At 45.5% G+C, this 27,687-nt stretch overlaps 1 protein-coding gene across 1 annotated transcript in view; it reads right to left on the bottom strand.

Moving 5' to 3' along the window:
• Positions 1–54: 54 nt before the first annotated feature.
• LOC113426784 (IgGFc-binding protein-like) overlaps positions 55–27,687 on the bottom strand; it is a 42,699-nt gene continuing 15,066 nt past the window's right edge. The window contains exons 8-19 of the mRNA XM_087970394.1: positions 26,482–27,074; positions 24,354–24,927; positions 21,752–21,951; positions 20,517–20,655; positions 18,850–19,181; positions 16,428–16,998; positions 14,457–15,025; positions 12,474–12,999; positions 7,684–8,246; positions 5,969–6,527; positions 1,556–1,749; positions 55–129 (exon numbers count right to left, since the gene is read on the bottom strand). Of these exons, the coding sequence (XP_087826520.1) occupies positions 55–129; positions 1,556–1,749; positions 5,969–6,527; positions 7,684–8,246; positions 12,474–12,999; positions 14,457–15,025; positions 16,428–16,998; positions 18,850–19,181; positions 20,517–20,655; positions 21,752–21,951; positions 24,354–24,927; positions 26,482–27,074 (4,895 nt within the window). The remainder of the gene's footprint in view (positions 130–1,555; positions 1,750–5,968; positions 6,528–7,683; positions 8,247–12,473; positions 13,000–14,456; positions 15,026–16,427; positions 16,999–18,849; positions 19,182–20,516; positions 20,656–21,751; positions 21,952–24,353; positions 24,928–26,481; positions 27,075–27,687) is intronic.

Raw genomic sequence — 27,687 nt, 5'->3', positions numbered from 1 at the left:
TTGCAAACATCAAGCATGTTCTGCAACATGTAATTTAATAAAAGTGAGGGAAAGTTAGAGGCGTTCGGGGGTAGCGCTATTATTTTGTGCATTACTCAAAATTATGGGTTCAGCCAATTTGGAAAGAGGCTGAAAGAAGAAAGAAAAGATGAAGATATAACGGCAATGCAGAAAAATCATCCGTGTTGGATATGCAGATGGCTGAAAAGACTCCAATGTTTGGGGTTGAATATTCCCTATCCAGGGAACAGGAATTTTCCATTAAACGTTAAGCAAACTATACGTGTGTGTGTGTGTGTGTGTGTGTGTGTGTACGCGTGCACGCCTCTATTCACACATTTGTAGCTTTTATTCTGCACACAAAGGATAAAAATGTGTTTTAGGATTGAAAGGCGGCCCTTGAAATCAGAGCAAAAGACTGAATTCCATTTATGGAGTCCATCTACTTTGGCTGCTGTACAGCATGAGCACCGCCATCATTCATAAGAGTCGTTTGTGGCTCAGTTCTTTTATTGCTCTGCTATGAAACTGTTCCAAGGGCAATATAACCAGCAGAGTGTGGTATCCTTCCCTAAAATAGCAAATTCAGGTGGTGAGTTACGAGAGGAATCAAACCCAAACTGTGGTTGTTACATGCATGGAGAAATACGGAGTTGAAAATGCCTAGAGTGGAATAAACCCCCCTCGGCTCTACTTCCACCCCCTCACACTCCATCAAAACAAATAAATAAATAAATCTGAATTAGCTCAAGCATGCTTAAGAGGAGTGAAGAAGGCCGGTGGCCCATCAAACAGTAAGCCAAGATAGACAGAGGACTCATTAAATACAGTTTCCTGCCTTTAACACCAGCACGAAAATCTTTTAAATTGCTCTGTGTTTTAACTCAGGGAATGCCTTTAAAAAAGTCAAGTTGGGTCTTATATATTTTAAAAAATAGGTAGACCTTTGATCATACCATGCTGGTTGGGTGGGGGGTTTTTTATAAAAAAAAAACTATACCTTCCAGACACCCCTGGCCAGGAGAGGATATGGGCAAAAGTGTTCAGATAAGGCCACCACAGTGTGATCCAATGCATTTACGTTTCCAATATCTAAGGGCTGCCACAAAGAATAAGGAATCAAGCTATTCTCCAAAGCACCTGAAGGCAGGACAAGAAGCAACAGGTGGAAACTAATCAAGGAGAGAAGCAACTTAGAACTAAGGAGGAATTTCCTGACAGTTAGAACAATTCATTAGTGGAACAACTTGCCTCCAGAAGTTGTGGATGCTCCAACACTGGATGTTTTTAAGAGGAGATTGGACAACCATTTGTCTGAAATGGTATATACAGTTTCCTGCTTAAGCAGGGGGCTGGACTAGAAGACCTCCAAGGTCCCTTTCAACTATGTTATTCTGTTATCTATTGCACATTTAAAAAAGAAAACAGAGAAAGCTTCCACCAACCCATCATAGTCGACACCTTAATTTTTCCCCATTATATCCATTTAAGGAAAATAGTTGATTTCTGGAAAAGAGGGTAAAATTCAAATTTTTTTTAAAAAAATCCTTCTCACCAGAGTGAGCCTCCCTTCAAACCAGCATCCACACTGTTCTGGAGTCACACAGGCTACTCCGTTTGCCCATGTTCCCGCGTTGCACACGCAGCCTTCGACGCACGGATCCACACACACAAGGTCTCTTGCACAGGTGCCCTTGCAGTTCCGAACGCAAGGCTCGTAATGGCTTCCAGGCAGGCAATTCAGGAGAGCTGTGGAGCAGAGATCAATTATATGAGTAAGCGGTTAATTCCACTTCTATGAGGAAGCTACTAGAAGAGGTTTGAAGCCTCCTTTTCTACGGAGAGTACATGGGTCAGATCAGAAACCAAAAAATGGGGAGGAATGCGTTTTTCCAGCTAACTTCTCCTAATTTGTGGCGACATAAAATCATCATCATCATCCCACTGTATAGATTTCTCGGTTCTTATCTTCTTCACGAATCCCAGTTAGGAGGTATCACTTAGACTATCACTTAGCCTGTGCATCTTGGACAGCTCCATCATTAAGGCCTGCTTAGTGCACATCAACATTTCCCAACCTTGACAACTTGAAGATGCGTGGACTTCAATTACCATGATTTCCCAGGCAGCATGGCTGGCTGGAGAATCCTGGGAGTTGAAGTCCACGCATCCTCAAGTTGCCACGGATGAGAAACACTGATCTAAATGTTGATACCATTCATGCAGAAAAAGCTGTTTGATCATTTCCTTCTAACCCGCCCCCCTCTGTCCCCCACTCCCATATCAATCAACTCAGAGTCTGTAGAGATCCAGGTCCTGGTTGTCCCAAAGGGGCTTTTTTTCAGGAGGCAACTGGACTTTTTTTCTTTTGAAAACATTTCGCTTCTCATCCAAGAAGCTTCTTCAGCTCTGATTGGATGGTGGGGAAATGGAAGGATTTATATTCCTTGCAGACAGCTGGTTGTTTGCATTCTTTTAGAGCAGGGGTGTCCAACCTTGGCAACTTTAAGACTTGTGGACTTCAACTCCCAGAATTCCTCAGCCAGCAAAGCTGGCTGAGGAATTCTGGGAGTTGAAGTCCACAAGTCTTAAAGTTGCCAAGGTTGGACACCCCTGTTTTAGAGAGTCATTAAGGCCACCTGGATGTTTATCTGTGTCCTCAGAGTCACCTGAGTAGTGCTTCCTGGTTCCTGTAGTCTGCAATTGATAGTGGGGAATGAAAGGATTTATATTCCTTGCAGACAGACCCTGAGGACACAGGTAAACAGGGGTGGGATTCAAATTTTTAACAACCGGTTCTGTGGGCATGGCTTAGGTGGTGGGCGTGGCTTGGTGGTCATGTGACTGGCTGGGTGTGGCCAACTCTATATCACTCACATTGAGGCACGCATCTCCTCGCCTGGCCTCTCATGACTGTGGGGATGCTGCAACAGTCGTAAGAGTGAAAAATGGTCACAAGTCACTTGTTTCAGTGCCATTGTAACTTTGAATGGTCATTCCCCACAAGCAAAGTACCAGCAAAGGAATAGGGAAAAAACTCCAGAGAAGTTCCTGAGACAGGAAGTCTAGTCCTGCCAAGAATGTAATGAGGGTCAATGGAGAGGCAGTTTCTGTAAGCAACACCAGAATGTTTCCTTCCTGCCTTACAGGATTAGGCCAGTAATTTCTTCTAACAACCAGTTCTCCCAACTGCTTAGAATGTTAATAACCAGCTCTAGAGAATAGGTGTGAACTGGAAGAATCCCACCCCTGCAGATAAACCTCCACCTGCTTCAACAACTCTCTAAAAGGATGCAAATGACCAGCTGTCTTCAAGGAATATAAATCCTTCCATTCCCCACTATACTGTCAGAGCTGAAGAAGCTTCTTGGATGAGGAGCAGAACATCTTCAAAAGAAAAAGAAAAACAAGGATGTCCAGTTGCCTCCTGAAAAAGCACCATTGGGACATTCAACTCAGAAATCTGCATTTAGGTGGAGTTTAAAATGCCATAGCTAACTTTAGTTTGTCGAATAAGTCATACAAGCATGCATAAACCATGACTTACATGCTACCGTGGCTGAATTCACTAACCAGCCCTGGTAGAAGGGTTCCCATGGCAGGTAAAACCAGTCTGAACATGATCCAAAAAAGAAAGCATCCTTTGTTATGGATATGCAGTCCTAAAGCAGCAACTTGGATGGTGAACTATATTTTCCAAGAACTTTAAAGAGCAGGCATCCATGTACCTGAGTGTCAGAGCTTAGGGCTGTGGCGTGCAAAGTTGTCTCTTTATGCTTGGATGAATAGGATCATTAAATCCCCCAAGGAAATTAGCCTGAGAAAAAGGCCTCTCTTTGGTATGAACGGAAGCTGCCCTTTGGAAGCTATTAGCAAAACGCTTCTGGAGAGCCATATTTCCAACATTGCAAGTTCTGCTTTTTTTTTTTTTAACACTTTTCCCATAATCTCACAGCTAGTTATAGAGAGCCAGTTCGGTGCAGTAGTTAATACATAAGGCTACAAACCAGGAGACCATGAGTTTTCAGTCCTGCCTTAGGCACAAACCCAGCTGGGTGATCTTGGCCCAGTCCAGAGGTGGGTATTCAGCAGGTTCTGACCAGTTCTGGAGAATCGGTAGCGGAAATTTTCGAATAGTTTGGAGAACCAGCAAATCCCACCTCTGACTGGCCCCACCCTCATCTATTCTCTGCCTCCCGAGGCCCAGCTGATCAGCTGGGTCTTCTTAGGTTGCCCTGCACAGGAGAACAGAGCTGGAAAGCAGGTTTGTGGGGTGGGGAGGGAATGGAGATTTTGCAGTATTCTTCCCCTGCCACACCCACCAAGCTACGCCCACCAGATCACACCCACAGAATCAGTAGTAAAAAAATTTGAATCCCACCACTGATACACTGGAACAAGAATGGACAAGTGATGAAACACACATCCTGGTGTAAACAGAGATGGTATTCAGCAGGTTCTGACCAGTTCTGGAGAACCGGTAGCGGAAATTTTGAGTAGTTCGGAGAATCGGCAAATACCGCCTCTGACTGGCCCCACCCCCATCTATTCTCTGCCTCCCGAGGCCCAGCTGATCAGCTGGGTCTTCTTTGGTTGCCCTGCCCAGGAGAACGGAGCTGGAAAGCAGGTTAGTGGGGTGGGGGGAAGGGAACGGAGATTTTGCAGTAACCTTCCCCTGGAGTAGGAAGGGGATGGGATTTTGCAATAACTTTCCCCAGGAGTGGGGAGGGAATGGAGATTTCACACTATTCTTTCCCTGCCACACCCACCAAGCCACGCCCACCAAGCCACGCCCACAGAACCAGTGGTAAAAAAAATTTGAATCCCATCTCTCTCTCTCTCTCTCAGACCTAGGAAGTCGGCAATGGCAAACCACTTCTGAAACACCCTGCCAAGAAAATGGCTGTTTGGCTGTCTCCCGAAGTCAGCCTTAATTTGAAGGCACACAAACACGTGCATGTTGGTTTGCTTTTTCTTGTATTCTATGGCCATTTTTCAGCACCATGATTCACAGATTGCCCTCCAATCCCCCTTTTTTTTTATTATCCCCACCCCACTCTCTCAATCCACATGGTCAAATTTCAGAGATAAACTACCAGGAAATTGACTTTAAAAAGTCCTCTCTTTACAGCAAAAGAAAAATAACAGTATTAGCCGGGTATACAAAGCTTCTCTAATCCCTATAACCCCTGGAACCATAAGTCTCATCTATCCAATGAAATGACCATGTTCTAAAGAGGGAACCACCTCTCTACCTCCATCTAGAAAGAGTGCAGAGAAGAGCAACTAGGATGATCAGGGGACTGGAGACTAGAGCATATGAAGAACGGTTACAGGAACTGGGCTTGGCTAGTCTAGTGAAGAGAAGGACCAGGGGAGACATGACATCAGTCTTCCAATATTTGTGGAGCTGCCATAGAGAGGAAGGGGTCAAGCTATTTTCTAAAGCACCCAAAGGCCAAACAAGGAATAATGGATGGAAACTGAACAAGGAGAGATTAAACCTAGAAATAAGGAGAAGCTTTCTGACAGTGAGAGCAATCCACCAATGGAACAGAAGTTGCCCTCGGAAGTTGTGGGAGCTTCATCCCTGGAGGCTTTCAAGAAGAGACTGGACTGCCATCTGTCAGAAATGGTGTAGGGTCTCCTGCTTGGGTGGGGGGGGGTGGGTTGAACTAGATGACCTACAAGTTCCCTTCCAACTCTGTAACTCTGCAAATTTACAGCTCTCCAAGGCTACATTCAACTGGTTACCGAATGGACTCGTTTACTGGATTTATGCCAAATAATATCATAAATAAATCAACGGGCAGGGTTCATACAGCATTCTAAGTTTTGTAAATAAATCTGACTAAGTTGGAAAGTTATCCGGATTATCATGCTGGGCAAAGATGCCTCTTGGGTCTTTAGCAGATCGGACTAAACATTAGGGGTAAACACTTCATGAAGACCCTCCATCTTGACTTACCACAAGGGGTGAATGGTCTCCATGCATCAATGGTGGCACCAGCCAGTTGACAAGCCATTGCATAGGCCTGAAGGCTTTGGCAGAGAGATTCTGTCGCTCCATAACTGGAACACAGCCTGGCCACGCAGTACTTGAAGTAGTGATCTGGGTTAACGATGGCGTGACATCTACTGAATGGACCTGGGACAGCTTGGATCAACCCACAGAACTCTTTGCTTTGGAATTTTGCTTCCATAGTGTTGTCACACTCAGAGCATTTCTCCTTGCAGGTTTCCAAGCATCTGCCACCTTCAATTTTCCAAAAGTTTCCAAATTCGGTCAAATCTTGGGCTGGCTTCCCTCCAGGCAAAAAAAATTCGTCATTCTTGTCCTTGTTGAAGTTGCCACAAAGCCCCTTCAAGAGGCCCTGGTAGGAACCAGATACAGATACTGCCACCCAATCGCTGTGGTCATAAAAAACCCGCAGGCCAAAATTGTTACGGACTAGCACAACTTTCCCCTCTTGTCTCACCGAGATGTCTTCAAAGTCAGCTGGCAAGGGAAGACGCTGTCCATTGACCTGTGCAACGAGATGCAAGAAACAAGATTGAATCTGATGTATTTCTTTGCATTTTTGTCTGTTAATAAATATCAGAGGAATGAATGATCTGCAGGTTTTTTTTTTTTTTACTTTTTACAACCCTGTAGTCCCCATTCGGGGTTGACTGGATGGAGCTATGAGTTTACTGGCCGGATGCCCTTCCTGATGCCTAAGTGAAGTTCACAGCAGATATTTTTTTCTTTGTGCCCAAGGAGGGAAACATCTGCCTCTACCTAGGATTGAACTCCCAACCTTCCAAGAGATGGAAGGTGAACATCTTCACCACTAGGCCACCACACCACTCGAATGAATGAACTACAGATAGTCCTTGACTAATGACAACAATTGAGTCCACAATTTATGTTGCTAAGTGATAAATTTGTTAAGCGAGTTTTGCCCTATTTTATGACCTTGGGGGATCAAGCCAGGATGGGTAAAACAAATCTCTGTTTATAACAGGGATGTGCTAGCTTCTGAAACATGTGTGTGGAAAGCTTTGCTTGAAAGAAAGCTTGCACAAAGCACCCATTTTGGACGTTTGGTGATACAGTGTGCTATTCTCCCCTCCCTCCCACGCACATGTGTCTAAAAGGGGAGGTGCTTTGGCATGTCACTTCGTTCCAGATTGTTCCAAGGACTCATCCAGCGTGCCAGGAGCCAGAAGAAGTCCCAGGAACACAAGAAACACAAGAGAGACGTGGTCTACTGGGGAGGAGAGGGCCTTGATCCTCTTCATGGGCTGCAGCTGTGACAACTGGATAAGAGGATGGACCTGCATACTGGCGAGTGCTGGCAACAAAGCTTGGAAATATCTCTATTGTTCCTCTCTGAGTTTGGCGTCCTTCCCAGTGTGTGTTCTGATATCTGTGGACATCTTCCAGCCCTTATCTTGCCTGGTTTGTGTTGTTTTTTACACTTTATAATTTAAACAGCATTTCCTCCTTCTTGCAACTGCTTGTGTGGGAGTTTTTTGTCTCCAGTCAAGGATATTTGGAGCTTGGAAGCAAAGTGAAGGAATAAAAGGGGCTTCACCTGTTTTTTGTGACTGTGTTTATTTTGTATCCCACCCTGGGTCATCACAACACCCCTGGTCTAAGTGCTAGTGCTGTTGCTATTGGGCGTGGAAAAGACTCACCAAAATTTCCCCGGCCTTGCCTCTTTGAAAAACGACATTGTATTCAGAAACCTGAACCTTGACTTCCTCGATGCCAGTGAATCCAGCTGAGAGGACAACGGAGAACTTGTGCCTCTCGTCACTTTGGGCGAGGATGTAGGAGCAAAGAACCGGCAGCGAATATTGCGCGCCATCAAAGGTGACATAATTCCAACCGTCCAGCACATAGCAGGTGCCTGGTTCCCTGGGGAAACAAACTGAGACGTCATTCACCACTTTGCAGGCGTCCTCGTCGGAGCAGAAGTCGTGACACTGAACTGTTCCATCTTCCATGCATCGGCACTGTTTCCGGCAGAAAACGTTGGAGAAGAATTCCTCTCCTTTCTTGTAGTATACGCCCTCAAATTCACAGACGCATTCCCGGAGTGGTACGCACAGGTTCCCATTCAAGATGAAGCCCGGTCTACAGATGCAACCTTCACCACAAGGCGCCCTACACATAAGCGGAAGCTGTGGGTTTTCACAGGTAGCAGCACAACGGGTCCCACAGAGTTCGTACTGAGAGTTCGCTGGGCAGGATTGAGCTAGTGAAGGAAAAATAAAGAGAGGATTAAGAAAAGTTCCAGAAAGGTTGAGCTATCATGGTGTCCACAGCAGAACAGCAAGCTACTCTACAGGTAGTCCTCAACTTACAACCACAATTGAGGCCATAAATTCCTGCTGCGAAGCAAAAAAGTGAATTTTGCTCCATTGCACGCCCTTTCTTACCACCAGGCTTGTTGTGGGAAAGATGCTGACGTTGAAAAACCCTTAGAGAGGGATATAAAGAACTGCAAAGTGGTATATAAGTCTAAGTCAGGGGTGTCAAACTCGATTTCATTATGGACCACATAAGGGTTGTGTCTGACCACGGAGGTAGGTTTGGCCAGAGTGGGCATGGCCAGCATGGCGTCACTCATGTCAGGGGGCACCTGTGGGGCCCTGGGCATTCTGCCAGCAAAAACAGGCTCCCGAGATCCAGTAGCAGCAACTGTGAAAGGGATCTTGGAGTCTTAGTGGACAACCAGCTAAATATGAGCCAGCCGTGTGCAGCAGCAGCAGCCAAAAAAGCTAATGCAATCCTAAGTTGTATTAACAGAGGGATACAATCAAGATCAATGGAGGTACTAATACCTCTCTCAGTAAGACCACACCTAGAGTTCTGCATCCAGTTTTTTTCACCTCATTATAAAAAAGATGTTGAGACTCTAGAAAAATTACAGAGAAGAGCAACCAGGATGATGAGGGGACTGGAGACTAAAACATACCAAGAACGGTTACAGGAACTGGGCTTGGCTAGTCTAGTGAAGAGAAGGACCAGGGGAGACATGATAGAGGTCTTCCAATATTTGAGGGGCTGCTACAAGGAGGAAGGGGTCAAGCTGTTTTCTAAAGCACCTTGAGGCCAGACAAGGAATAATGGATGGAAACTGAACAAGGAGAGATTTAACCTGGAAATAAGGAAAAGCTTTCTGATAGTGAGAACAATCAACCAATGGAACAGAAGTTGCCCTCGGAAGTTGTGGGAGCGCCATCACTTGAGACTTTCAAGAAGAGATTGGACTGCCATTTGTCAGAAATGGTGTAGGGTCTCCTGCTTGGGCAGGGGGTTGGACTAGATGACCTATAAGGTCCCTTCCAACTCTGAATATCTGTTATCAGTCATTCAAGCAAATTACTGCGCTTGTTAAATTGGTTACCATGGTTGTTAAGTGAAATGGGCTTCCCTATTGACGCTGCTTGTGAGAAGATTACAAAAGCAGATAAGATGAACCTGGGACACTGCAACGGTCATAAATATGAGTTGGTCACCAAGCGTCCAAATTTTGATCACGTGACCACGGGGGGGAGGAGTGGCTGCAACAGTCATAAGTGGGAAAAACAGTCATGTTTTTTCAGTGCTGTTGTAACTTTGACCGGTCACTAAATGAGCTGTTACAAGTCAAGGATTATCTGTAATCATGGCTTAGATCCTTCTGGTGTTATTCTAGTTTTGGTTCAGTTTCAAACGAGGCCACATGTTGTCGGGGACTACCTGTATTAGGTGAACCTAGGTTCTTCCAAGCGATGTCAACAGCAAAATTATAAATGGATTATGTTCAGCAGATGCAGAGAAATGAGGTGGAAAGAAATATTCTTCATTTTGTGACAGGGAATTAAATGTGAAGTCTAGAAGCTACAGCCATAGGCAGCTCCTGGATCAACATTTAATCCAGCATAGATGAGGTGGTTAAATTGGAAAGAGAGAAGACTCTTCCATCAAGCATTGTAGGAGGGATTAATGTTGGCAGAAGATTAATTAATCATATTCATTGCCACTATGAGATAGTTTTGTATTATAACTCTCATAAATATGTTGAAAGAACAGGAAGATCACCTGCAGCTTTAGCCACTCCGCTTGCGGTTCACTGATGAACAGAAATATCGCAAAAATAATCTTTGGCACAACTGTAGTTATCATAACTGCTGGGTCACGTGATCAGGATATATAGCAGCCACAAGCCAATTCAGCTGAAATGCACCAGCTGCATTAACTATTGAATTTTCTCAAGGCACTTTAACTCAATCGAGATAACTGTGAGAGGGATCTTGGAGTCCTAGTGGACAATCACTTAAATATGAGCCAGCAGTGTGCAGAGGGATAGATCGCACAAACGGTTAGTACCACTTTATAATGATGTGATAAGATCATGCTTTGAATATTGCATCCACTTTTGGTCACCGTGATATAAAAAAAAGATGTTGAGACTCTACAAAAAATGCAGAGAAGAGCAACAAAGATGAAAAGGGACTGAAGGCCAAAACATATGAAGAAAGGTTGCAGGAATTGGGTATGTCTAGTTCGATGAAAAGAAGGACTGGGGATGACATGATAGCAGTGTTCCAATATCTCAGGGGCTGCCACAAAGATGAGGGGGTCAACCCAGTGGTGGTATTCTACCGGTTCAGCCAGGGGTGGGGTTCAAATTTTTAACAACTGGTTCTATGGGCGTGGCTTAGGTGGTGGACATGGCTTGGTGGTCATGTGACTGGGTGGACATAGCTTGGTGGTCATGTTATTGGCTGGGTGTGGCCAACTCAATATCACTCACATCGAGGCACGCATCTCCTTGCCTGGCCTCTCATGACTGTGGGAATGCTGCAACAGTCATAAGTGTGAAAAATGGTCATGTCACTTTTTTCAGTGCCATTGTAACTTTGAATGGTCACTCCACACAAGCAAAGTACCAGCAAAGGAGGGGGAAAAAACTCCAGAGAAGTTCTTCAGACAGGAAGTCTAGTCTTGCCAAGAATGTAATAAAGGTTAATGGAGAGACAGTTTCTGTAAGCAACACCAGAATGTTTCCTTCCTGCCTTCCTTATAGGATTAGGCCAGTAATTTCTTCTAACAACCGGTTCTCCGAATTGCTTAGAATGTTAACAACCGGTTCTGGCGAATAGGTGCGAACTGGTAGAATCCCACCCCTGGGTTCAGCCCAGTTTGGACAAACCGGTAGTAAAAGAAATGCTACTGTTAGGCCAAACTGGTAGTAAAAAAAACACCTACTGGTTTGGCTGAACCGGTATTTTTTTCTTTTTTCCCCTCCTGACGATCAGCTGTTCCAATGGTCAGCTGTGCCAGGATCCCCCTCGCTGTCTTACTGCTTTGCCCAGGAGGCTTCCCTGAGGCCCAGGAAGCAAAAAGGGGCTGGGGGAAGGGGTTCTGCATGGGCCTCCCGTGCTCCATTTTTTGCGTCCTGGGCCTCAGGGAAGCCTCCTGGGAGCAAAAACAGGTTCCCAGGAGTCTTCCCTGAGGCCCAGGAGGCAAAAAACAGAGCGCGGAGGCGGGGTGCTGCACCCAAAATAAAAGAAGAAGCCACGCTCACCCAGCCACAGGGCCACACCCACCTAGCCACTCCCACAGGACCGGTAGTAAAAATATTTGCATCCCACCCCTGGGTCAACCTATTCTCCAAAGCACTTGAGGGCCGGACAAGAAGCAATGGGTGGAAACTAATCAGGGAGAGAAGCAACCTGGAATTAAGGAGAAATTGGGTATATCTAGTTTAATGAAAAGAAGGACTTGGGGGTGACAGGATAGCACTGTTCCAATATTTAAGGGGCTGCCACAAAGAAGAGGAAGTCAAGCTATTCTCCAAAGCACCTGAAGGCAGGACAAGAAGCAATGGGGGGAAACCAATCAAGGACAGAAGCAACCTAGAACTAAGGAGAAGTTTCCTTGACAGTGAGAATAATTAATCAGTGAAACGACTCACCTCCAGAAGTTGTGGGTGCTCTAATGCTGGATGTTTTTAAGAAGAGATTGGACAGCCACTTGTTTGAAATGGTATAAAGTCTCCTGCTTAAGCATGGGCTGGACTAGAAGACCTCCAAGGTGCCTTCCAACTCTATGGTTCTGTTATTCAAGTGCTCTCTCTTTGACTCACCCCCTCTACCCCCAATCCTTCAATGTAGTAGCAATTGAGATCCTGTAGAGGGCGCACGCAGCATTCTGCTGTGCCTAATACCTATATGGGCCTCTTTGCATGATCTCACTCCCTGTCTCGGGTTGGTAAGTCCCGTACCTGGTACAGTGATCTCACATTACTAACATCACCACTATTCTTAAGGATTGGGAGGGGATTCACCTATCCTGATGCTGTATCTATGTTGCCTTTTGCTACTTGTAGAAACTATATAAAAAGGAATAAACACTACGCGAGTAGTCAGACATCTTGGCACCATGCATAACGACTGGTCTTTGAAATCCATCACTTCAAGTTCAAACTTACGGCAGAAGCTATCCGTCCTCCAGTTCTGTAAAGGGATACTTCTGGCCTGACAGGCTGCTACGTAAGTGGCAATAACATCACACCAAACATTCTTCTGTCCCCGAATTTCACAGGTCTTTCTGATACACTCATCAAAGAAAGGTGCAACTGGAATGGTCCCACGGCAAGAAGCGAAGGGACCATTTGGCCGGTTCAACAACCCACAGAATGAATCTTGTTGATAGCTTTCTAGCTCAGTGGATGAGCAGGGAGGGCACTTCGGGGAACAGCTCGGAGAGCATCCTACGAACCAGTTTTCCCCATATTCTTGCATCGTCTCATCAGCCAAGTTTCCATTGGCGTTTCCACACAGTCCACACAGATGTCCTGCAAAGCTTGAAGGCACGGTTGTTTCAATGTTGAGATTTTCCTTGAAGAGTTTGACCACCAGGCCAAACTGTGTGTCAATGGCAAATTGGTGCCCGTCAGAATGAACCTTAATTTTCTCCTCATAGTTGAAGGGCAGATTTACTGGATTGCCATCCACCTGAATAAAAGAGAGTATTTAGTTTTGTTTCTTTTCCAATTAAACTGAACCAAACCCCTCCAAATTCCCAGCTCTTTTTAGTGCTAGGGAAAAGAAATGTTTGGAAATAGAATCTAAACAAAGGTAGGTATTTTGGGAAGCAGGAGAAACAGCTATTTGAAAGCTGACCTTTTAAGATTTTCTGCTTTCCCCATAATGAATGTACTTTAACTAATCAATGTAGTTCAGTAACAAATTCACCATAAATTACACAGGTTGAAAAAACCCAGCCTTTCTTGCTGCAGAACCAGAACACTTTTAAACTTAGGATTGCATATATTTCTAAACAACACTAAAACGCCCTCTGCATTTAAATATGGGTAGATACGTAATTGCCTGAAGATCACATGTGCCTCTGCAGATTAAGTATTGTAGTCCCCAGTGGGCCCATTTGGATCATATTGCTGAAATTCAATACTGTAAAATAGTAATATTCAGCAGCATAATATGTGACCCATTTTTAAAGAATGAAAACCCCAAATAAGCATGTTAATATTCTGGCTGGATCAATAAACCACTTTTCTGTTATTAAAAAAAAACAACTACACTCAAACCACCGTAAAAAAAAAAAAATCAGCTATGCCTATTTGGTAAACTCATATCATAACCATGCTATCCAAAACCAAAAAAAATTAAAATCAAATACTACTACTACTACTACTACTATTATTATTGTTATTGTTGTTATTATTGTTATTGTTGTTATTATTGTTATTGTTGTTATTGCAGTACTACTACTGCAAAATTTGTAAAAACCCTACAAGGGCAGTAAATGTTCTGTTTAATTATTATTTAAATTTTTACCCTGGCGTTGTTTGGCATCGAAGGTCTACTGAATTAACCATTTTTCCTAGATCTACACCAGGGGTGTCAAACTCAAGGCCTGTGGGACAGATCCAGCCTGTGGGGTGCTTAGATCTGACCCACGGAGCCATCCTGGAAACAGCACAAAGCTCCGTTTTCACTGCAATGGCCTCCTGAAACTCTCGGCCGGAGAAAACGGAGCTTGTGAGGGCCACGTTTGGCCCTCCCGAGCTCCATTTTTGGCTGCAACGGCCTCCTGCCACTCTCTGCCCGAGAAAACGGAGCTCAGGAGGACCTCCCGAGTTCCATTTTTGCTGGAAGAGAGCTTGAGCTACTACAGGCACCCCCAACATGAGTGACATTGAGCTGGCCATGCCCACCCCGCTCCCCTGAGGTCAAACACAACCCTGATGTGACCCTCAATGAAATCAAGTTTGACACCCCTGATCTACACCATATGTTGATCGGAAATTAATCCGACGGTCTGGTTTAACAGAAAACCAGAAAAGAAACACTATCCAAGGTTAAAAGAAACCTATATTAACATGCCATGCAAATGCAACAGTTAGATCTCAAACTGACTTGTTTCAACCTATTGAGTAAAGAGAGCTTACCTGCACCTGGTCGGTACGGATAATAATGCTCTTTCCATACACTTTTAATATAACTGCACGGCCTTCAGGAGCTACGTTGTTCTGAGCTGAGAGGTCAAACGGTATGAGATCAGGCCTGGGAAGGCAGACTTTAGACAGTTGGTAAATGCAGCGGCCCTCAAACCTATAGCCATAACCATCAAAGGTGGTGTATTGGTAGTTTCCTGCAGAGATGCAGGTGGAGGCGCTAGAGTAGCACCCTTGGACTCCGTTGACCAGCTTGCACTGCTCCCCAGTTTGACAAGCAGCCAGGGAACACACCACGGCCCCAAACCTGGAATCACATTTGCAGCGCAATGTGCAGTCCTTGTTCCAGAATTCCTCTTCGGGTTTATAGTAGACGCCTTTGTGCGTGCAACCACAGCTTTCAATGGGCACACATTTGTCGACGCTAAGGATGTAGCCGTCGTTACACTGGCAGGTTTCCACACATTCCAATGTGCAAGGCAAGGGCGTGTTGCGGGAGGAACATGTGGCTGGACATCTACTTCCACACTGCACATAGTGGCTGTTTTCAGGACAAGGGAGAGCTGTGAAAGGAAATAACTATTAAGTAGCCATAGCAATAGCACTTAGACTTATATACTACTTCACAGTGCTTTACAGCCCTCTCTAAGCAGTTTACAGGGTCAGCCTATTGCCCCCAACAATCTGGGTCCTCATTTTACCCACCTGGGAAGGACGAAAGGCTGAGTCAACCTTGAGTCTGGTGACATTTGAACTGCCAAATTGCAGGCAGCCGGCAGGCAGCAACAGTAGCCTGCAGTACCGAACTCTAACCACTGGGCCACCACAGTTCATAGTAACTATGATTGCCCCATTCTCTAAACTCCATGCAAGCAATATTCTATACATTTTCGATACTTTGGGGTAGTTATTTTCATGAGCCTTTATGTTCTTCTACATTGATCCATACCCATCTATGCCCCTAAAATCTAGGATTTCCCACTTTCCAACGGTTCCTCTCATCAGCCCTGTTAAGATCTCTTATTTAAGAAAATGCAGGTAGTCCTTGACTTACAACAGATCATTTAGTGACTGTTCAAAGTTTCAGTGGCACTGGGGAAAAAGGTGACTTATGATTGTTTTTTCACATGACCACTGCAGCATCCATATGATCAAAATTCAGACACTTTGCAACTGACTCAGACTTATGAAGGTTGCTGTGTCCCAGGGTCATGCAACCTTCTGACAAGCAAAATCAAGGCAGAAGTCAGATTCACTTAACAATTGCAGTGATTCGCTTAACAACTGGGGCAAAATGGGGCAAAACTCACCTAACGAATGTCTCACTTAACAACAGGTCTCAATTGTCGTCGTAAGTCAAGGACTACCCATATTTCTTCTACAAGTAGAACAAAATTTGCTTAACTATGTTGTCCATCATTTGTCTGGAATGGTATAGAGTTTGCTGCTTGAGCAAGGGTTGGACTAGAAGACCTCCAAGGTCCCTTCCAACCTAAGGTGGTATTCAGCAGGTTCTGACCAGTTCTGGAGAACTGGTAGCAGACATTTTGAGTAGTTCGGAGAACCGGCAAATCCCACCTCTGACTGGCCCCGCCCCCATCTCTTCTCTGCCTCCTGAGTCCCAGCTGATTGGCTGGGTCTTCTTTGGTTGCCCTGCACAGGAGAACGGAGCTGGAAAGCAGGTTAGTGGGGTCGAGAGGGAATGGGGATTTTGCAGTATCCTTCCCCTGCCACGCCCACCAAGCCACGCCCACAGAACCAGTAGTAAAAGTTTTTGAATCCCACCTTTGCTTCCAATTCTATTATTCTGTAATTCATTGAACTCGATTATATATATTTTTAATTTACTTTTGTTTTTTGCTCCTCGCTTACGTCATGTTGTTCTTGCGCTAGCTTTCATTGTTAGTAGGGATATTAGACATCAAGCTAGGACACTGTTGGGTAGACCCAACGTTCAACACTTACGGCAATTGATGGGGGTTCTCCAGTCACCAACTCGGACGCCTTTCGCATGGCAAGCTTCAGCATAAGAGTTCACAGCTTGGCACAGAATGCCATGGTCTCCTCCGTTCATACAAACATCCAAAGCACAGTTGTCTAGGATAATGTTGGGATCCAGAACAGCATGGCAATCCTGGAAGGGTCCATTTGAGACGGAGACTATCCCACAATGCCCATCTGTTTTGTATTTGGCCAGCTGTTGTTGATCACAGGTAGGGCATTTTCCACTGCACTCATGGAAACAAAGAGGATCCCCATCTTCCACTTTCCAGGAAGTAGCCCAGGTGATCACATTGGGCACCAGGAAATCCTCTGGGCTTCTCAACTCATCCCCTGGCAGTTGATTGAAGTTACCGCAAAGTCCCCCGGTGTTTCCATAATGGCTACTAGACAGGTGGGCGTCTACTTTCCAGTTCCAGTCATAGGTCAACAGTAGACCAAAGTCGGTCTGCAGGTTGGCAAAGTTGCCACTGGAGAAGATCCGGATTTTACCTCCCAGAAGAGTTATGGGAAGGTTGAAGGTCACACCATTAACCTGTGTCAGGGGGGTTAGAAAAGAAATTTGCAAGTAAGTGTGCTTTTAGGAAGCAAAAAGGGAGAGGCAAACCAGTTTGACTTGGATGTTGGATTTCCCAATCGGCAAAGTAAGGATAAGACAGACTGCAAGAAAGACACAACACTCAATTACCTCATGAAAAGCATTATAGTCCTTGACTTAAAGCCACAATTAAGCCCAAAATTTATGTTGCTAAGGGAGACCAGTTGTTAAGTGAATTCTGCTCCACTTTGTGACCTTCCTTGCCATGGTTGCTCAGTGAATCACTGCAATTGTTCATTTAATAACTCAGCTGTTAAGTGAATCTGGCTTCCCCATTGACTTTTCCTGTCAGAAGGTCGCAAAATGGGATTGCATGACTCTGGGACACTTGCAACCGTCATAAATATGAATCAGTTGCCAAGCATCACATGACCATGGGGATGCTGCAACGGTCATAAGTCATCAATGGTCATAAGTCATTTTTTTCCAGCGCCATTGTAACTTTAAATGGTTATTAAATGAACTATTGTTAAGTCAAGGACTTCCTGTAGTTAAAAATGACAATTAAGACGTTGGAAACATTTTCCTCCCAGTGGTGGGATGCTGCCAGTTCAGACCGATTCTATCGTACCGGTAGCTCCAACAATCAGCTGGCCCCACCCATCTGCCCTATCCTGTCCTATATTTCCACGATTTTCAGCTCAGCTGATTCTCACAGGACAGTGGATTCCCGTGGCTCAGCTGTTTTACTTACTGGGGCTGCCCTAGAAGGTAAGCTGTAGTGCTTGAAACTGGTGTAATTTAAATGCTGCACGCTCTCATAGAACTGGTGGTGGGATTCAAATTTTTTTTTTTACTACCGGTTCAATGGGTGTGGCTTGATGAGTGCGGCTTGGTGAGCGTGGCAGGGGAAGGATACTGCAAAATCTCCGTTCCCACTGTCACGCCCCTGTCGGAGTCTGAATCCGAGGAGGAAGACAAACAGCTGACAGGGGGTGGGAATGTGGTTCCGTTGGCTGTGGAGGAAACTGGGGAAGGGCTAAGTCTGGCTGGGCAGAGCAGGGGAGAGGTAGAACAAGGGAGAGGGAGTTCAGAGGAAGATCTAGGCCCACCCCCCTCTTCATCCAAGGGCACGCAGGGAGGAAGAGAGAAGAAACCAACGTGGTTTGCCTGGCTTTTGGGGGAGGAAAGGGCCCTGATTTCCTTCATTAGCCACAGATGGGAATGAGAGTTTAAAAGGGATGCAAGCTGAATGTGGTGTCTGCTGGGAACAAACGTGAGTTTTATCTTATGTTGACTTATCTGTGTTCCTGACATCCTCCCAACCAGGTTGAATTACAACCGAATGGAATTCCTTCTCTTGCCCCGCTGGACTAATTACCTCATCTTGCCTTGATTGGACTTATAGTTACACTTTTTCTTGACCACATTTTGGACTTGATTTTCTGCAGCCAAAGGCTGTTCCCGGGAGAGATTTTCTCCATCCAGAAGGTAACCAGGACATTGGGGGCAAAGTTGGAGCTAATAAAGGGACTCCTACTGATTATCTGACTGTGTTGCCTTTGTGCCACGCCCCAGGTCATCACACCCACCCCACTCCAGGGGGAAGGTTACCACCGATTCTCCGAACAATTCAAAATTTCCACTACCGGTTCTCCAGAACTGATCAGAACCTGCTGAATCCCACCTCTGAATCCCACCACTCTTTCCTTCTATCCATTTGATTGGGAACTGCCCAGAGATGGCTAAAAGATGGATAGCTATGTGAATCTTTTAAAGGAATAAGATAGGGATGGAAGTACAAAGTGAACGTTCAAAATAGTGATTGATAAAAAAAATTGCTCTTACCCGGACTCTGCCATTTTCTTGTTTATGGATGCTGATGACTTGCTCATACACACGTAAGCTAACAAGTTTGACATAGGAGACCGCTTTGTTGTCCCCTCGGTTTTCATTCTTTACCACCACAGAGAAAGGTACAAGGCTTTGATCAACGCCTGTCGACTGAACGAGCACATAGGAACAAGTGCCTTGGAAATCATAGCTGTAGCCATCAAAGGTATGACAATGGGGGTCCCCCCAGCACCAACAGTGCCCCGTATAATCCGGGACACAAACAGCCTGTCCATTCTTAACCTGACATGTCTCCTTGGGACGGCAAAGCTTAACTTTGCAAGGATCTGCGGGGAAAACAGAAAGGCAGAACATAGAATCACGGAATCATGGAAGGGACCTCAGGGGTGGTACTGGAAGAGAGTTATCATGTCCTCTTCACACACACACACCCCGCAATCTTTCTCTTTGATAGGCTGCAGAAAGTAAAAACTAAGACTAGAAAAGGATTAGTATAAGAGCCACAGTGGTGCAGTGGTTAGAATGCAGTATTGCAGGCTAACTCTGCTCACCTTGCCAGAAATTCGATTCCCTACAATCCTGATCGGCTCAAGTTTGACGCAGCCTTCTATCCTTCCAAGGTCAGTAAATGAGGAGCCAGATTGTTCGGGGCAAGAGGCTGACTCTGTAAACCGCTTAGAGAGGGCTGTAAAGCACCGTGAAGCGGTATATAAGTCTAAGTGCTGTTGCTATTGCTATCAGTATGTCTTGAAATGTACACCTCTGCAGCTGACACAACATGCTTAATCTGGTTTCACAAGTAACCCGTTTTCTAGGTTATATTGAAGCATAAACTAGCCTGGGTCCAAATAATCAGGGCTTGCACCCCATGTGAAACCACACACACACACACAAATCTACCACACATTAAAACTGTCAGGTTCCAAGTAATGTAATCATTATAAAATGCACTCAGAGGTATCGTACTTCCTCAAAGAACTATTTTATTTAATTACACCATCTTGGTACTAACTGGTGGAAAGCCAGTACTGAAAGTTTCCCAGCTTTCCACATCACTATGACTAGAATTTTCTCATTTTTTCCAAAACAATATGTCACATTGTCCAATCAGGATATGAAATAGTTTCCTGGCAACTTTTGTCCCTCCTTCCTCTGGCTGAGCAGCCATTGGAATGCAGCTGATTCATCGCCCAGCTATATTGTTTTGGCTGGAGCTCCATCCATCTCAGTTCTCCCCACTTCCAGTTTTCAAGTGTGTCAAACTGAATTCACCACCAAACTAAATTGAGGCTTGACACTAACCAGGTTTAGCATGTTGAGCAAGTATAGCCATTATGTTAGTTAGTGACTTGGCTAATAAGCACATTGAACAAATACATGCTAAATAGATATTGTGTTAGACCTATGGATAAAATCTTCACAGCTCTATAAATGCTCAGAAAGGCACTCTGAGAAATAGAAAGAATTAAAGTCCCTCCCGTAGCAGCTACTGAAATTGAAATGCATGCATTTCACGCAACACTGCGTTCAGTTTCAGTCTATACCCACAGGATCATTGCCTGAACCACTGGTTACTCCCAAGACAACCTGATGGATGTAGAATCATATCTTTCTTTCTTCGTCCATCAAGGGCTCAACAGTGAGGTGGTATCACCCATTACCTATGTTCTGGCACTGCATAACTCCATCTTTTGTCACACAGTCTTCATTGGCGGCACAAGCGTGGTCTTCACAGAAGAACCCTTCTGGAGTGCAGAGACATTTCTCCTTGCAATTATTTTGCAAGGTGGGCACATTAGGCTGAGCGTTGGGGAAAAACAACCACAGGTAAGAGAAAAGGATCCAAAACCACACACACACAAAAAAAAAAACCAATCGCATTGGGAGAAAGTTATCTGCAGCAAGGCAAACCTCATTCAGGAGGAGCCAGGTTCGCGTACTTCTGCAATACTTCCACCAGCTTTGTGGAAGAAGCAAAATTTATTTAGAAACTGCTCCACAGCAACCTGGAAGGTTCCTAGAGTAGCAGGTCCTCATTGGTTCCTGGAAATGCTGTTTGCCTTGAAGCTGTAGTTCCTTAATGGGTTGAGGGAGAGGAATGGAATCCCGGATCATCTGAGATACGTATTAAGAATCCATAAGAGGGATGGGATTAGAACAGAGAATAACTGAGTTGGAAGTTTAACCCTCTGCCCTAGCGGGAGATCCTACACCATTTCAGACAGAAGTGGCTGTCCAGTCTCTTCTTAAAAGCCTCTAGATTGGACTGAATCTAAGCAATTAGAGCCACTTGTCTCATGGGTTTTTTTTTATGAAATGTTACCATACAGTTTTCCCTTCCACTACATTAGTTTACAATGGAGCCATTCATAAAAGGACAACAATCCCCTGAAGACACCTTGAAGGGTTTGCTTTTGCTGTGAAGTTCTTTTGTACCATCTAAAACAACTTACCAGCTCCTGGTTTAATTCATCCATACGGCCATCACACAGCGAGTGACAAACATCAAGAGATTAATAAAACAGGGAACAGGAACGGACTAATTAAGGAGTACAGTAATTCTCCTGTAAGATTGAGCTGCACTTAACAGGAAGCTGTAATAAGTAGTTACCAAACGAAATTAGCTTCTGATTACAACCACAGTAACAGTCTGCCAAAGATAGGCTAGCACTGCATCAAATTGGGAAGGTGGGAGGGAAACCTCCAAAAATTGGACTAAAAAAAAAGAAAAAAGACACAAGGCCTACAATGAATTAATGATGTCATCTTGATTCCCGCTGAAAAGTAAGTAGCCAACAAGATAATGCTAGACTAAATGTCTAATACAGACGTGATTTTTCACAGGTCCCTCAGAGAAACAAACTAAGGTCCAATATTTCCTTCCTTTTCAAACTACCGGATAGTATACGTTGTTTTCAAAGCAGCCACACTCGTCCAAGGGGATGCATTTGAGGCCGTCTGAGAAGAAGCCATCATCACACTGACAACCTTCAACACAGGTCTCCGGACACGGAAGGTGATCCGTAAGCCCAGCACAGGTGACTTCGCAGATATTAGAACAGGTGGTGTAATGGCTATTGGCTGGACAGGTTATTGCTGCAGAAGAAGAGACAAGAGGAGCCAATCAGCTGAAGCAATGTCCTTCAACCTTGGCAACTTTAAGCGGCGCGAACCTTCGATTTCCAGAATTCTCCAGCAGGCAGGAGTTGTCAGACTGCAATAACCAGTAGGTGGCAACCATTAACATCGTCTGTATTTTCTTACAACCATCTAGTGAGGGGTCCTTGGTGCTCTCTGAGCTTCCTTGTTTTCTTGCAGACATTTCACTGCCTAACTAGGTAACACATCAGTGCTTGCAAGGAGTTTATATCAGTTTATATTCCAGTGACTTGCCTGTCTGTGTGGATGGGGGCAGTGTTAGGGTTTCTTTGGTTGGGTTGTTTACTGATGGCTCTTTGACAGTTTCTTGATTTGGGGTATTGCTTACTTGATTGTTGGTCTGAATTTAACCTTGGAGTTAATCTATGCTGATCTGGGTGCTGATTACTGGTGAAGAGGTGCTGGGGTCTTTTTCTCTTTTGGGCTGGTTGACTTCAACTCCCAGAATTCCCCAGCCACCAAGCTGGATTTCTGGGCCTAGTTAGAGCTTAGGGCACTATTTTCCCTGCCTCTTACTTGTGGCTGACTTGGGAATAGCAGCAGAAGAAGAGTCAATAGCAATGGCCATGTCCTTTTTCTCATTGGCTCCTTTCTTGCTGTTCTGATACTACAACTCCGACTGGGCCATAAGCTTAGGCTACCATGTCTTGAAAGAAAAAGATGACCACTCTGACATGTCAGCCAAGAGATAGGTGTGGCCTGTCAGCCACTGGCCCCTCCAGCAGCTGAATCGAAGGAGAAGGAGGAGGAGGAGGAGGAGGAGGAGGAGGAGGAGGAGGAGGAGGAGGAGGAAGAGGAAGAGGAAGAGGAAGAGGAAGAGGAAGAGGAAGAGGAAGAGGAGGAGGAGGAGGAGGCGGCATGGCAGCCAGGGTCAGCATCAAGGCAACCTGAAAGCTCCAAGGGGAAAGAGGGAATGGAGCTGGCAGAGAGAGAGAGAGGCAGAGGCAGAGCCTGAGCTGTCCATCAACCCTCAGATGGAGAGTCAACAGCCCCCAGGTTTGGAGTTGGCTGATGAGGAAGAGGAGGAACAGCTGTGTCCAGTGCCTGATGTGTGGATGCGCAGAAGGCAGAGGAGAGGAGAGCAGTGGAAATCTATGGTCCGGTCCTTGGGACAGAAGAGCCACTGCTGCTAGTGAAGCCCCTCCCTAGCTCTGGGGATAAAAGGCAGGGGGCAGAGATGAGTAGATGTGGCAGACAATTATTCATCCCCTGGCCGGCTGGACTTGTTAGCCTGCATCGAGAGAGGAATTTTTTGCCGGGGCTACTGGCACTCCTAATTAAAGGAATCTTTGAGTTCACTTCAGAGGGTTTGTCGTGTTTGGGTAGCTGGGTCAGAACAACAGAGAAAACTCTCTTTGCTACCATCTAGTGGTAACTTGGATGCTTGCAAGTCAATATATAGCGATGCTACCAGTTCAATCAGGTTCATTGAAGGCATAGGAGTAGACAGAAGGTGGTTCTTGGTGGGCCGGCCCCATGCTGGAGACTCCAACTTAGTCTCCTCCTTTGCCTTCTCTACATTTACCCCCATGATTATTGTAGAGGTAATAGACAGCAATCTTTCCTGTTTGGGAATGCAAGGTGTGATAGTAGCCAAAGCAACAAATCCCCTTGGGCCATGGCCAGATGAAGAGGAAGGGATGTTTAAGTGCTGATTACCTTCCAATTATCTACTTAATTCTCTTTCTCTCTTTGGGGGTTCTTAATTAAGGCTGCGTGAAGCATCCGAGATTCTATTTATAGGCAATGTGGTCAAAGCATCATCTGAGCTAACAATTCAATACAGCAAATAAAATTAGGCACCTTTGAAGATCTGGTGGACTTTTATCTATGTGCGCTTGTACTCTGATCAGATCAACTCTTCAGATTGCACTGGCTCTTTAATTTTGCACCAACCTTTGGAACCAAATCACAGAATCCTAGCTAGTTCACACAGCCCCTCAGTCTTTATAGTACGGACATTCCCAGAGGTGGTAGTCAGCAGGTTCTGATCAGTTCTGGAGAACTGGTAGTGGAAACTTTGAGTAGTTCGGAATACCAACTGTGACTGGCCCCACCCCTATCTATTCGCTGCCTCCCAAGTCCCAGCTGATTGGCTGGATCTTCTTTGTTTGCCCTGCACAGGAGAATGGAGCTGGAAAGCAGGTTAGTGGGGTGGGGAGGGAATGGGGATTTTACAGTATCCTTCCCCTGCCACGCCCACCAAGCCACGCCATGCCATGCCATGCCCACCAAGCCACAGTCATAGAGCTGGTAGTAACAAAAATTGAATCCCACCACTGTACATCCCCCTTTTCAACCTATAGTCCAATTAGTAATGCTTCTTGATTGCTACTCACGACAGAATTCTGGGCTCCTCCAAGTCTGGATGGTGACCTTGGCTCCTTGGCAGGCTGCCACATAGCTCTGGATGCTATGACATAAGATTTGTCTGTCCCCACCGCCAATGCACAAATCGAGGACGCAGTGGTTTAGATAGGCCGTGGGAACTACAACCCCATGGCACGAGCTGAAAGGCCCATCGGTGGCTGTAAGGATCCCACAGAAGGAGCGTTGCTTAAAAAACTCTTTCTTTGCCTCCGTGCAAATTGGACAATTCTCCCCAAAGCACCCATCTGTGCAGGAGATGCCAGGGGTCTGGATTTTCCAGGCAGCAGTGAACACAGCCACATCAGAGACCACTGTGCCATCTGGTAGCTGAAGATCGTCTTGCAGCTCTCCATTGTAGTTTCCACATAAGCCACCCAGCTGATCCTTGTAGTTGTTGGGAACAGTGATTCTCACATTGTAGGAGAGGTCAAAGATCACCGTAACACCAAAGAAAGCCTCGATCATCTGATAAAAGCCATGCTGATAGATTCGAAGCTTGCCATCCAAAAGGTTTACGGGGAGGCGACGGAGTACGCCATTTACCTGCCAGAATAAAATTATATCTTCGTGAAAAAAAAAAAGGAGGAGGAAAGAAAATGAAGATGAAGGGGGGGAGAAGAAGAAGAAGAGGAGGAGGAGGAAGAAGAAGAAGAAGAAGAAGAAGAAGAAGAAGAAGAAGAAGAAGAAGAAGAAGAAGAAGAAGAAGAAGAAGAAGAAGAAGAAGAAGAAGAAGAAGAGAAGAAGAAGAAGAAGAAGAAGAAGAAGAAGAAGAAGAGAGGAGGAGGAGGAGGAGGAGGAGGAGGAGGAGGAGGAGGAGGAGGAGGAGGAGGAGGAGGAGGAGGAGGAGGAATAAGGGGAAGAGGAAGAGGAGGAGGAGGAAGAGGAGGAGGAGGAAGAAGAAGGATTGATACATCACTAAAAACCTCCCAAATACCTTCAAAAGTCCAGAAGATATAGTGGTTTTTTTTTTAACAAAAGGCCATGTTTCTGTTGCAGCAACTATTTTAATCTGCCCAGCCATTTCTCTTATCCCCCCCTCCCCCGCCCCCAGATGGAGAGAAATGAATTAAGAAAAAGTCAACCGTGATACCGTTGGGAATTTATCACATTGAGAAACTCTATCTGATCAATGTGATGGTGAGGTCACAACAGGTGAGGGTCACGTCAGATATGGGTCTTGTGATAGGTCAGGTGTGGGTCAACAGAGAAGGTTTGATGATGGGTCCTGCAATGGGGAGGTCACGCCAGGTGAGGGTCATTGGGAGATGAAGTGCTGGTTGGTGGGGGAAGGGAGCGTTGTGCAGGTTGGTTGTGGGTCAGTGCTGGCTTTGGTTGGCTGCGAAATTGATTTGAGTTGCCTTTGGAAAAACACCTTTGGAACAACCATGACCTGGAAAATTGAGAAATATCCATATACATTTTGAAATACCATATACATTCAATGGTAGGATTAAAAAAAAAATTACTACTGGTTCTGTGGGTGTGGCTTGATGGGCGTGGCATGGCTTGGTGTGTGTGGGTTGGTGGGCGTGGCAGGGGAAAGGATACTGTAAAATCTCCATTCCCACTCCACTCCAGGGGAAAGATACCCTCCCCACCCCACTAACCTGCTTTCCAGCTCCATTCTCCTGTGCAGGGCAACCAAAGAAGACCCAGCTGATCAGCTGGGACTCGGGAGGCAGAGAACAGATGGGGGCAAGGCCAGTCACAGGTGGTATTTGCTGGCTCTCTGAACTACTCAAAATTTCTCCTACCAGTTCTCTACAACTGGTCAGAACCTGCTGAATACCACCTCTGCTTTCATTCGCGCAGAATGGGACACTGGACACTTACTCTGTAAGTCACCTAAGTAATTACACCTAATATTTAGAATAACAGAGTTGGAAGGGACCTTGTAGGTCATCTAGTCCAACCCACTGCTCAAGCAGGAGTTCCTTTGTCATTTCCTGACAGATAGCTATCCTGTCTCTTCTGGAAAGCTTCCAGCGGTGAAGATTATTCTACATGGGTTCTATTTTCCCCAGCGGAGAGAGAAAGCTATCGCCGCCACGACTCCACACACTTATCTCCTCCAGTGAACAGGATTCAGGAACCCACCTGTGCATATCCCCACTTGTCTTGCAACAGAGAAAGTGCAAAGTTCAACGTCTCCACCGTGACCACCTTGGGCACTGCGATGTTTCCATTCCCCGAGACCTGATTCTGTACCACTACAGTAAAAGGTGGCAGGTTCGCAACCTTTGCGGTGAACACCGACTTGCTTAGGATGTAAGAGCAGGTGCCTTGGAAGTTGAAGGGCAGCCCATCAAAAGTGAGGTAGAGATCTCCAACAAGAGAACAGGTGGCACTTCCAGTGGGGTAGCATTTCTGGTGTCCATCTTGTAGCTGGCATACTTCATTGGGACCACAAGGGGTCACTTCACACACCACTTTGCCACCAGCCTGGCAGACACAACGTTCTTGGCAAGTTGGATAGAACACTTCGGAGACCGGATAGTAGCGCCCTTGATGGAGGCAGCCACACTTCGCCATCGGTACACAGGCGTCGTTACTCCGAACGAAGTTGTCATTGCAGACACAATTCTCTTGACACTTGGTGGGGCAAGGAGCTGGGAAATAGAGGCTGCTACAAGCCTGGTCACATTGTTTAGCACAAAGTTCATAGTGACTGTTGGCAGAACAACGCGGAGCTGAAAACGAGAACAGAAGGAATAAGTTAGTCATGCAAGAGAGGTAATGGGGCACGGGACTAAAACTCAGTCCTTGCAGAAGAACAAGAAAGGGTAAAAAAAATACAGGTAGTCCTCAAGTTACCATGGTCTGTTTAGTGACCATTCGAAGTTACAACCGCACTGAAAAAACTTATAAACGTTTTTCACACTTATGACTGTTGCAGCATCCCCATGGTCATGTGATCAAAATTCGCACTTTGGCAACTGGTTCGTATTTATGACGGTCGCAGTGTCCCAGGGTCAGGTGATCACTTTTGTGACCTTCTGACAAGCAAAGTGTCAACCCTGAAGCTGAACTGACCGAGGCCATTTTGAGGCTTCAATGTTGCCACACTGGAGCTGAGGGATAGGGAGGGGGGAATAGAGGTAGATGGAGTTTGTAGCCAAAACAAAATACTTTCTCCTGGGAACCAAGGACATTCTCACAGGGGGCCAGAGAGAGGAGGAGTGAAGTTACCAGGCAACCAGACGGAACCCTGATTGGACCATATGACTGATTGTTTGGGGAAAGGAGAAAACTTTCACTTTTAATTAGGTGAAAACCGCGGGAACATTTAGAGTTGGTTTTCAC

The sequence above is a fragment of the Notechis scutatus genome, chromosome 8 (genome assembly GCF_049901735.1).
Source record: "Notechis scutatus isolate UNSWTSFEM ecotype Mainland chromosome 8, rNotScu1.2, whole genome shotgun sequence".
Lineage (NCBI taxonomy): Eukaryota > Metazoa > Chordata > Lepidosauria > Squamata > Elapidae > Notechis > Notechis scutatus.
This window is presented reverse-complemented; position numbering and strand designations above follow the sequence as displayed.